A 12,031-nucleotide genomic window follows, 5' to 3' on the forward strand; every position below is an offset into this window, starting at 1 on the left:
GACTTATTAAGTATCAAACTAAAATCTTTTTGTATCAACATCTAGATAGAAGACAGTATATTGGGTGGTAGGAAAAAGTACATTCTTATTTTAAATATTTTATTAGAGATTGTTTTGTGTTGTAATCTTTGTGATATAATCATTTATGATCAAGAAATCAGACAAATGTAACCACCCCATAGTTTATAGGGCTTACGCATATTTTCACTTCTTTCTAAGTAATATGTTTAGTAAATTCATTGTAAATAATTTATCAATATGATTAATGTATAAATGTGGGAAACCTGTGTGAGCAGCACACAAGGAAAGGTGTGCCTGCCGCACTTAATAGCAAGAATACTGTCTTATCTTTTGTGGGTGAAGATACTGCTACTTAAATTTTTGTTTAATTATTCTATGTAATTTACACTTTCATAAGTAAGAGAGACTGTATTTTCAGTTTTATAGTTGATTGTCTTATCTTGTTTACAAGTTCCAGATTGAGCATGGAGGTGACGTGGGGTACTTGTTTACTGTTCACATCTTACTTTACACACTTCAGGTTGTTGCAGCTAGCTCAGGGGAGAGACTGTGTGACACTAGGTGGTACAGCCTGAGACATGCACAATAAAAAAATTAAAAATCGGCTTCTACATTTTTTGTTTCACTTTTTCCTCCATTGCTTTTCCCTTTACTAGCCATGACTTCTGTGTACCGTTCCACCCTTGATATAGTTAGAATTATAATATGTTAGTCTTGTTTGCTGTTACAGCAAATTATGATCATAATATGAAAAATGACACTTACTGAAACTCTAAAAAGTTACATACAGTCACTTTAATCATCGACTGCGCCACTTTGTGCTCAACAGTGCGGTTGCATTATTTCACCAGAAGAGGGCCCTAATAACAGGTTGAAAAAGGAAGACTAGTAGTAAAGACATAACCTAAGTAACTGACTGAACAATCCGTATTTCTTTATAACAATCAGGCTCCAGGTGATAAGATACAGCTCCACAACATTTCTCTGTATGTGTATCCTGCAGATGTTGAACAGCTGTCGGTGGTTAAAGAAGAGGTCCCCCCTGAGCAGCAGGAGTGTAGCTCCAGTATGGACCATCAGGAGCCAGAGCCCCCCCCACACATTAAAGAGGAACAGGAGGAACTGTGGAGCAGTCAGGAGGGAGAGCAGCTTCAAGGGCTGGAGGAGGCTAATATCACCAAGTTCCCATTGACTCCTGTCCCTGTGAAGAGTGAAGATGATGAAGAGGAAGCTCAGACCTCACAGCTTCATCAAAGACAAACTCAACACATAAAAACAGAAGCTGATGTCGAGGATTGTGGAGTACCAGAACCAGGCAGCAACGCACATCCACTTTTACAACCAGAGACTAAAAACCAGACTGGAGACTCTTCTGAACCTGAGACTGATGACCATGCTGTTTGGAAGGAGACTAGAGAACCTCAGTCAGTTGTAAACTCTCTGCAACAGGATTCAAGATTTAACAAAACATTCAGCTGCTCGGTATGTGGGAAAAGATGTGTCTTCAAGTCAGATCTGAAGAAACACATGAGAATCCACACAGGAGAGAAGCCTTTTAGCTGCTCTGAGTGTGGTAGAGCTTTCTCTGACAGTGGAAACCTGAAGAAACACATAAGAATTCACACAGATGAAAAACCTTTCAGTTGTTTAGTTTGTAAGAAAACGTTTTAATGTCTAGAAATTTACGGTTTCACACGATGATGCACACAGGGGAAAAGCCTTTCAGCTGCAGTGTTTTGTGATAAATCTTTTATACAGAGAGGAAGTTTAAAAAAACACATGAGAATCCACACAGGAGAGAAGCCTTTTAGCTGCTCTGAGTGTGGTAGAGCTTTCATTGAAAGTGGACACCTGAAGAACCACATGATGACTCATTCTGGAGAAAAACCTTTGGCTGCTCAGTCTGTAAGAAATCTTTTACAAGAATGGAAGTTTAAAAAACACATTGCCATAGTCCACAAAGGAGAGAAAAGATTCAGTTGCAGTGTTTGTAACAAAAGATTTGCTCGGCGTGATGATATCAAAAGACATAAATGTGTTGGTCCGATGGAAACAGAAGCTGATGGAGAGGACTGTGGAGAACCAGAACCAGCCAGGAACTCACATCCACTTCTACAACCAGAGACTGAAGACAAGACTGGAGACTCTTCTGAACCTGAGACTGGTGACATGGTTTAATGTTTGTGCCTTTCAAGTCCAAGCAAGACTTTTTAAGTATCAAACAAAAATCTTTATGTGTCATCTAGATAGAAGACATAATATTCTGTGGAAGGAAAAAGTACAATCTTGTTTTAAATATATATGATTAAATATTGTTTTGTCTAGTAATGTCTGTCATGTAATCGATTATAATCAAGAAATCAGACAAATGTAACCACCCAATAGCTCATAGGGCCCACACATATTCACTTCTTTACATGTTTAGCAAAATTCATAATAAATAATTCATCAATATGATTAATATAGTATATACAATATTCTATAAATATGTATATATACTGTAAGGCAAGGCAGCTTTATTTGTGTAGCACATTTCAGCAACCGGGCAATTCAAAGTGCTTTACACAAAATCAGTTAAACAGATAAAACAAGTATAAACAGGTAAAAGTAAAAACATCAAGACAGATAAAACCCTAACCCTATTCCTTTTCCTCAAAACAAATTCATAAAACAGATAAAACACAAGTACATACAGTTGTGTTCAGAATAATAGCATTGTGTTTAAAAAAGTGAATAATTCTCATCATTCTTAGAATAACTTTAAATTCCATAATGCATTGGGGGAAAAAATAGTAGTTTTTCTTTACAAACTCAAACATTTTCTGTAAAAACTGAAAAAAGTCTCAAGGGTCTGCTTTACTTTGAATCACTGCACTAATATTTAGTTGCATAACCATTATTTCTGAGAACTGCTTCACATCTGTGTTGCATGGAGTCAACCAACTTCTGGCACCTGTGAACAGGTATTCCAGCCCGGGACCATTGAACTACATCCCACAATTCCTCTGCATTACTGGGTTTGGCCTCGGAAACAGCATTTATGATGTCACCCCGTAAGTGTTCAATGGGACTGAGGTCCAGGGATTTGGCTGGCCACTCAATCACATCAATCTGGTTCATCTGGAACCAAGACTTTGTTTGCTTACTTGTGTGTTTTGGGTCATGGTCTTGTTGAAAGACCCATTTCAAAGGCATGTCCTCTTCAGCATAAGGCAACATGACCTCTTCAAGCATTTACTTATTGAAACTGATCCATGATCTTTGGTATGCAATAAATAGGCCCAACACCACAGTATGAGAAACATCCCATGCTTTACTGTCTTCACAGTGGCTTGAATTCAGTGCATGAGGGGTCGTCGGCCAAACTGTCTTCGGCCCCTAGACCCAAAAAGAATTTTTTTTTTCTCATCAGTCCACAGAATGTTGCACCATTTCTCCTTTGGCCAGTGAATGCCCTCATTGATAAAACATGCGTACGACCTAAAACGGACGTAGGACAGGTTTTCTACGCAAATTAAGGCATTTATCAGTTATAACGTGAGGGTAGGCTGCGATCAAATCTTGCATCTGGTCTGAACTTGTGTACGCAAGTTTTGAGTCAGTGTGGACTTGCGCTGCAGAATATAATTTGTTAACAGGAGAAGGAGAAGTCATCAGTTGATAATTTTTGGCAATGGCATTTCTGGCTCTTTTAGAAGACCACGAAGTTCGTAATAAATAATGTTGTCAGAAACTATACGCCGGTACAACAGTGCACACACACACACATGAGCCCCAGTGGAGTGCTCTATTGGATTGATTAAGGGCAGATGGCTCTGTCTTGTGTTAGCGGGGGAGGCCCTACTATACACACCAGAAAAAGTCTGCAACATTGTTTTTGCCTGTGGGGTTCTGCACAACATTGCGCAGGGTGCCATAAATGTAGTGATGGAGCTGCTGACCTGATGCCCAGAGAGCCGAGTCCAGCACAGCCCCAACTGGGGGCTATACCAAGGAGACAGGATATTGCTCCTCTCTTTCAGAAGGTATAGTGTTATGTTTGGCAATGATATTCAAAACATGAAACGTGACAATGTACAACATTCTTATTTATTCTTCTGGTTTTTGTTAGTTTTTTAAAGTGCTGTTAGTGGCCACAAGTAAACAAGTTCTTTTTTCTTGCCCTTGACCAACATACAGTATTTCAGCTTGTTTTACCAGCCCTCTGCTGTCAGGAGACAGGTTGATAAATGAGGGCCAATGTGTCCTTTGCCAAATGTCAACCTATTCAGAACATGTCTTTTTTTCAGCAATGGGACTTTGCGGAGGCTTCTAGCTGATAGCATTGCTTCACATAGCCTTCCTCTGATCGTAACAGTACTCACAGGTAACTTTAAGTCTTCTTTGATTTTCCTGGAGCTGATCATTGGTTGAACCTTTGCCATTTTGGCTTTACTTCCATCCATCCAAATGGTACCATTTTTTTCCCACATCGTTCAGGCTTTGGATGCCATTTCTTGGCATTTGAAATCATTTTGGCTGAGCAGCATTTCACTGGGGGATCCTGAGGCATCCCCAGGCTTCTCACCCTATCTCTAAGGGAGACGCCAGCCACCCTCCTGAGGAAACCCATTTCGGCCGCTTGTACATTTGATGTCGTACTTTTGGACATGACCCAGCCTTCATGACCATAGGTGAGGGTTGGAACAAAAACTGACTGGTAGATTGAGAGCTTTGCCTTCTGGCTCAACTCTCTTTTCGTTACTATGGTGTGGTAAATTGAATGTAATACTGCACCCTTTGCGCCGATTCTCCGACCAATCTCCTGCTCCATTGTCCCTTTACTTGTGAACAAGACCCCAAGGTATTTAAACTCCTGCACTTTGGGTAAGGACTCATTCCTTACCTGAAAAAGGCACTCCATCGGTGTCCTGCTGAGAACCATGGCCTCAGATTTAGAGGTCCTGATCGTCATCCCAGCCGCTTCACACTCTGCTGCGAACCAATCCAGTGAGTGCTGAAGGTCACAGGCTGATGATGCCATCAGGACCACATCATCTGCAAAAAGCAGCAATGACATCCCCAGCCCACCGAACTGCAACCCCTCCCCACCGCGACTATGCCTCAATATTCTGTCCATAAAAATTACAAACCGGACACAGTTCTTGGATTGGATTGGATGGCCCTGAGAAGGGACCCCTCACCCCATACTCCTGTAGCATCTTTACTAGGGAAGCTGAGAAGTGTGATCCCCCTGTAATTTGCAAACACCCTCTGGTCCCCCTTTTTGAACAGGGGAACCACCACCCCAGTCTGCCACTCCTTAAGCATGGTCCCAGACTTCCACACAATGTTGAAGAGGCGTGTCAACCAAGACAGCCCCTCCACACCCAGAGCTTTCAGAATTTCTGGACGGATCTCATCAATCCCTGGGGCTTTGCCACTTTGGAGTTGTTTAACTACCTCAGCAACTTCCACCAGGGAAATTGACAACAATCCCCCATCATCCTCCTGCTCTGCCTCTACCATAGAGGGTGTATTAGCTGGATTTAGGAGTTCCTCGAAGTGCTCTTTCCACTGCCCTATTACCTCCTCAGTTGAAGTCAACAGCGTCCTATCCTTACTGTACACAGCTTGGATGGTTCCCCGCTTCCCCCTCCTGCGATGGCAAATGGTTGTCCAGAAGCAGCTTGGTGCCGACTGAAAGTCCTTCTCCATGTCTCCTCTAAACTTCTCCCACACCTGCTGATTTGCTCCTTTCACAGCAGAGGCTGCAGCCCCTCAGGCCTGTTGGTAAATTGCAACTGTTTCTGGATCCCTCTGGGATAGCATATCCGGGAAAGACTCTTTTTTCAGTCGGACGGCTTCTCTGACTACCGGTGTCCACCAGGGAGTTTGTTGGTTACCGCCCCTTGAGGCACCTAAGACCACAGCTCTCCATCGCAGCTTTAGCAATGGAAACTTTGAACATTGTCCACTCATGTTCAATGCCTCCGGTCTCCACAGGGATGCACGAAAAGCTTCGCCGGAAGTGTGAGCTGAAAGTGTGTCGGACAGGGGCCTCCTTCAAACGTTCCTATTTTACCCGCGCTACCCGTTTGGGCTTACAAGGTCTGTCCAGAGTCTTCCACCTGACCCAACTGACCACCAGATGGGGATCAGTTGACTTCTCCACTCTTCACTGAGTGTCCAAAACGACCTCAGATCAGATTAAATAATTATAAAATCGATCATTGACCTTCGGCCTATGGTGCTCTAGTACTACGTACACTTATGAGCATCCCTGTGTTTGAACATGGTGTTTGTGATAGAATAGCCCAGAAGTCCAACAACAGACAACCCCTCTGGTTAAGACCAGGGAGGCCGTTCCTCCAAATCACGCCTCTCTATGTATCTCCATCATTGCCACATGTTCGTTGAATTCCCCCAGCAGAACTATGGAGTCCCACACTGTAGTCCGATATAGGACTCCATTAAAGGTCTCCAAGAAGGCAGAGTACTCTAAACTCTTGTTTGGTGCATATGCACAAACAACAGTCAAGGTTTTCCCCCCCACCACCCGCAGGCGTAGGGAGGCGACCCTCTCGTCTACCGTTGTAAACTCCAATGTAGCAGTGCGCAGCCGGGGGCTCTGAGTATCCCCACACAAGCACTCACCTAACTGAGAAGCTACAGGAGGTTGAGGCCAGTTGGCAAAGGTATGCCTGTCGCACATAATGGCAAGAATACTGTCTTTTATCTTTTGTGGGGGAAGGTCCTGCTAAGTAGAATTTTTGTTTTGTTATTATTCTATGTAATTTGCACTTTTATATATTTTCAGTTTTATAGCTGATTGTCTTATGTTGTTTACAAGTTCCAGATGGAGTCTGGAGATGATGTGGGGTGCTTATTGTTGTTCACATCTGATTTTACACACTTTAGGCTGTTGCAGATAGCTCAGGGCAAAGACTGCATGACACTAGGTGTTCCAGCTTGTGACATGCACAATAAAACAATTGCTTTCTGCATTTTTGTTTTGCTTTTCACTCCATTGTACTGAACATGATGTCTGAACTGAACCGTGACTTCTGTGTACTGTTTCACCCCTGACATATATATAATGTTAGTCTTCTTTGATGTCACAGCTCATTTATCATAAAATGAAAAATGACAGTTACAGAAACACTAAAAAGTTACATATAGTTGCTATAATTAACGACTGCGCCACTTTGTCTTTCACCAAAAGACGGCTCTGATATGTTGATTAACAGCCTTTCCAACAGCTTTCCAAGGCTGAATAGGAAGACTAGTAGTATAAATGCAACCTAAGTAACTGACTGAACAAACAGTATTTCTTTTTAACAATCACAATCCGGGTGATAAGATAAAGCTCCACAACATTTCTCTGTATGTGTTTCCTGCAGATGGTAAGCAGCTGTCGGTGGTTAAAGAAGAGGTTCCCCCTGAGCAGCAAGAGTGTAGCTCCAGTGTGGACCAGCAGAAGCCAGAGGCCCCCCCACACATTAAAGAGGAACAGGAGGAACTGTGGAGCAGTCAGAAAGAAGAGCAGCTTCAAGGGCTGGAGGAGGCTGATATCACCAAGTTCCCATTCACTCCTGTCCCTGTGAAGAGTGAAGATGATGAAGAGGAAGCTCAGACCTCACAGCTTTATCAAAGACAATCTCAGCACATGGAAACAGAAGCTGATGGAGAGGACTGTGGCGGACCAGAACCAGCCAGGAACTCACATCCACTTTTAAACTCTCTGAAACCTGATTTAACATGTAAGAAACCATTCAGCTGCTCTGAATGTTGGAAAAGATTTGGCCTCAAGTCCAGTCTGAAGAGACACATGAGAACTCACACAGGAGAAAAACCTTTCAACTGCTCAGTCTGTAAGAAATATTTTTCACGGAGAGGAGATTTACAGAAACACATGAGAATCCACACAGGAGAAAAACCTTTCAGCTGCTCTGAGTGTGGTAAAGCTTTCAACGACAGTGGAAACTTGAAGACTCACATTATGACTCACACAGGAGAAAAACCTTTCAGCTGCTCAGTCTGTAAGAAATCCTTTACACGGAGAGGAAATGTACGGTCACACATGAGAATCCACACAGGAGAGAAAAGACTAGAGGGCATTAGAGATGGTCTTCTCAAAGCCCAGGTACATTAAATGTCCAAAGTCAGGTGCAGATTTTGTCAAAAGGGAGGTTAGAAAATAAGATATCTTAATTTATTGTTCCCGGGGGATCTTGTAAAGTCTAACATCCAATGTCTTGAGTGTCATTTTGTCATGTCTTAAAAAGGTTTTACCCTCGTTCATTTGCAGAAACGCTAGCCCCAGAAAACAAAAGTATCAAGTCATAGCCTTCAAAGTGGAGCTCAAGAGCAGAATGCTTCCTTCAGAATGTAAGTTGTGGTGAGTTGCTGGGCTATATTGGTGTTGGTACACAGTGATACAACTTCTAATTCTGTGATAAATGCAATACCTGTCGGCATAATACGTCTGCATCTCCTCAGAGTTTAAGGTTTGGCTAGGGCCAGGCCTGCGTGAGGAGAAAATGTACTGTTAATAATGTGGGCTAATTAAAAACTGTCGTTGGACGCACTGGAGGACAGAGGGACAAAGTAAGCACGCCTCCCTGACCGGTACCGGGGCGTTAGCGGTAAAACTGAGCGGAGGATGTGGGAATGTGTCGCTGTGTGTCGGAGCCTGGCTAGCCGCTCTGTGCCTTCAGACAAAGCTCAAGCTAACAGACTAACAACTTATTAGCTAGCCAAGCACCAAGCGGTAACATCTGCAAAGATTGGATCTGTGAGCTCATTAATCTGCTGCGGTGTGCTTCTTAAAACAAACAGAGCGAGCCGCCGCCGGAATCTAACATCTGTTGATCTGTGTAGGAATTGAATTCCTTATCTATCTATCTATCTATTAAGGGTGTGACGAGATCTCGTTTTACGAGATCTCGCGAGATTAAAACGTGACGAGATTTCTCGTCGAGGTGAAAAGTTGTCTCGTGAGGCGATGTGATTAAAAATTGTTTCTGTTTGCACTTGTAGTTTTGAGAGAGCAGTACTTTGGTTATTGATACACTTAGGCTGTGTCTCAAATCGCGCACTTCCCTTAGTGCACTTACAGAAGTACACTTCGTGCACTACGTACTATCTTGCATAGTGCGTAAATTTTGACAGAGGAGTGTTGTCTCAAATCGCGCACTTCCATGTGCACTTACCGGAAATGACGATCACATTTCATCCCTTCTTCTTCTGTACAATTGGGAATTTCACCAGGGAGAGCATTCCAGTATGCTATTGTGTTTCGCGAAAAATTATTCCTGCTTTGTTTTTGATATTTTAACAAAAATAAATGTGATGTTTATATTTGCTCCGTGTCACGCCAGGATGATTGCGACACCGCAGTCATGTCACCCCCCCCCCCCCAATTGGCTGAAAACTGTACACACAACTGTATCGTAATATTCGTTCTTGTTACTGCACTCTTAATTCATTAATTATACCCATTCTTTGCAGTCCACTCTTTTATGTATATGCTTATGTTTCTGCTCTAAAAAATAAGTAAAGTAAATATTCATTCATTACGTTACTGTTCATTTTAATGCTCAACGGTTTCATGAGGACATTGTTGCCCATAGATAAGACTGTTGTTAACACTCAACACCTTTAAAGGTATTATAATGATAATAATAATAATAATAATAATAACAAGCATTACCCCTTACAACTTACCTAATAGACAAACCATCATTACATCTTTTATATAAGTTGTATTTTTGTTCTAAATGGTCTTCATACAGTGACAATACAATAGTGAAAGCAGAGGGAACAGACCTGACATTTAAATAGACCCATTCCTTTATATTATTTATATGTTTGCTACAGTCATGCAACGTGTAATACAAAAGATAACAAAGTTATACTTTTAATATAATTTTATTTAAAAATGTGCTTGTAGTTCTGCAGGCTCGCCCCAGGCCGTAGCTAGTCTGATGGGGACAGGGACATGAGGGGGGGACTTCAGACTCTCCAGGGGATCCTTCTACGGTCTGATGGCCATCGTCACCCCTAAATGACGGCCCTCTATTCCTCGTTGGTCCCTGAAGAGACGGGTTATACAGGATAATCATCAGGGGGAGGCAATATATACAGGATATACATCAGGTGGAGGCAGTATATACACATCAGGTGGAGGCAGTAACAGCAGATACGTTTTAACATGAGCGTTACGCTACTGTTAAAGTTCCCGGCAGACAATCAGCTGATCGCTATTTTGCTGAGCTAACGCTCACATCAGATTATGTACAACTTGTTAAGATCATACATCTAACACTAAAATCGTCTACAATGGGACGAAAGTTTAACACAAACAACAGTATACTACAACACATGTAACGTTAGCTTATAACTTATTTGCCAATATGGTTAAAGTGCAGCTGTTAGCTAGCTAAGGTTGGCTTGCTAGCACGTCAAATTATGGTACTAATAAACGTTAATTCGTGGTACAAAAATTATTATCGACTGTAAAATTAACCAAATATACATTTACAAGGGGCTTATATGTATAGCAAAAAGACTCACGTTCAACTTTGTATTGCTCCGTCGGTCTCGCTATCGCGTCTTCGGCCGCTATCTAGTTTTTCAACGGTTGTTAGCTCCGCCCCTTCCGCTACGTAGCCAAGATGGCGACCGTTGAGTGTGGAAAGTGTCCATCGGTCCGCACTCAACTGTCTGGACGTTTTGAGTGCACCATCCGGGTACTTTAAGTGCACTGCATTTGACGCACTTCGACAATGTGAACGCACTATGTACTCAAATAGTTAGTATTTAGTACAGAAGTGCGCGATTTGAGACACAGCCTTACTGTTTGCATTTAAAGTGTTATTTTTCTGTTATTTACACATTTATTTTATTTATTCTGTTTCTTTTTTTATGTTCGGTTTGTGGAAAGGAGTTAGATTTCTCGTGTGAAATTGTACAGGGCAGAAGCCAGTTGGTAGAGTTTATACAAAACATTTTGCAGTGTTAATAACTACACAGATTTTTTTAATTCATTAAAATAGTTTAAAAAAAAAGTTAAATAACATTCATCATTAATAGTTGATTTCAAAATGCACCTAAATTGTTTTGTATTTTGTGATTTTTCAGTTGAATAAAAAAACTATTTTCCATTCATATATTTCATCGAGGATTTCTTTAATTTTTTTTTTAAAATCTCGTCTCGTCTCGTTCTCGTGGAGTAAGCGTCTCGTCACACCCCTACTATCTATCTATCTATCTATCTATGTATATATCTATCTATCTATCTATGTATATATCTATCTATCTATCTATGTATATATCTATCTATCTATCTATCCATCCATCCATCATCTATCTATCTATCTATCTATCTATCTATCTATCTATCTATCTATCTATCTATCTATCTATCTATCTATCTATCTATCTATCTATCTATCTATCTATCTATCTATGTATATATCTAGCCTACTTGTACATACTCATTTTCAAGGATGTAAAAGTTATACAGATTTGGCCTTTTTTCCCTCATACTTCTGTCGGAATGGGTACGAAGTTGGCATTGACTTAAAGTTGAAATGGTATTAAAAAGGTCTTAAAGGTCTTAAAAAGCCTTGAATTTAAGTATCCAGCTCCAGGTACAATGCTTGCTGCAAAATGCGTTGTGAAGGTCTTACTTTTTAATCTTTATGGTCTTAAAAGGTAACTTCAGTCAGTGAGCTGGATTACCTTTTCTCTTTTGCCCAAGTAAAGTATATTTGTAATTTATTTTCACCATATAACCTGTCAGGTATCATCCAGGAGATTAAATTCAATAGCTGTTAATTTATTTGACCTGCTGCAATTTAAAAAAATAGACTGAGATCTAAAATGATGTCTAATGGATGTTTGTTAGGTTTAAGTGATGCGTTTGACTTGAGCAGCAGATCATCTTGCCATTGCTGTCTCACTGTACGGCCTAATATAGTGAGAATGAAATGCTTTCCTTCAGAATGAGATTTTCATCTTTCTT

The 12,031-nt window shown here is 41.1% G+C and overlaps 1 protein-coding gene and 1 long non-coding RNA gene across 2 annotated transcripts in view; one reads left to right on the forward strand and one right to left on the reverse strand.

The window, feature by feature from the left end:
• LOC116693112 (zinc finger protein 599) overlaps positions 1-8,911 on the forward strand; it is a 16,969-nt gene extending 8,058 nt beyond the window's left edge. The window contains exon 3 of the mRNA XM_032521829.1: positions 7,932-8,911. Coding sequence (XP_032377720.1) covers positions 7,932-8,155 — 224 coding nt within the window. The 3' untranslated portion in view covers positions 8,156-8,911. The remainder of the gene's footprint in view (positions 1-7,931) is intronic.
• LOC116693119 (uncharacterized) overlaps positions 1,541-12,031 on the reverse strand; it is a 32,993-nt gene continuing 22,502 nt past the window's right edge. Inside the window, exons 3-5 of the long non-coding RNA XR_004332852.1 lie at positions 7,857-7,940; positions 1,873-1,909; positions 1,541-1,620 (exon numbers count right to left, since the gene is read on the reverse strand). This is a non-coding gene — a long non-coding RNA (uncharacterized LOC116693119). The remainder of the gene's footprint in view (positions 1,621-1,872; positions 1,910-7,856; positions 7,941-12,031) is intronic.

This window comes from Etheostoma spectabile, chromosome 7, assembly GCF_008692095.1.
Source record: "Etheostoma spectabile isolate EspeVRDwgs_2016 chromosome 7, UIUC_Espe_1.0, whole genome shotgun sequence".
Taxonomy (NCBI): domain Eukaryota; kingdom Metazoa; phylum Chordata; class Actinopteri; order Perciformes; family Percidae; genus Etheostoma; species Etheostoma spectabile.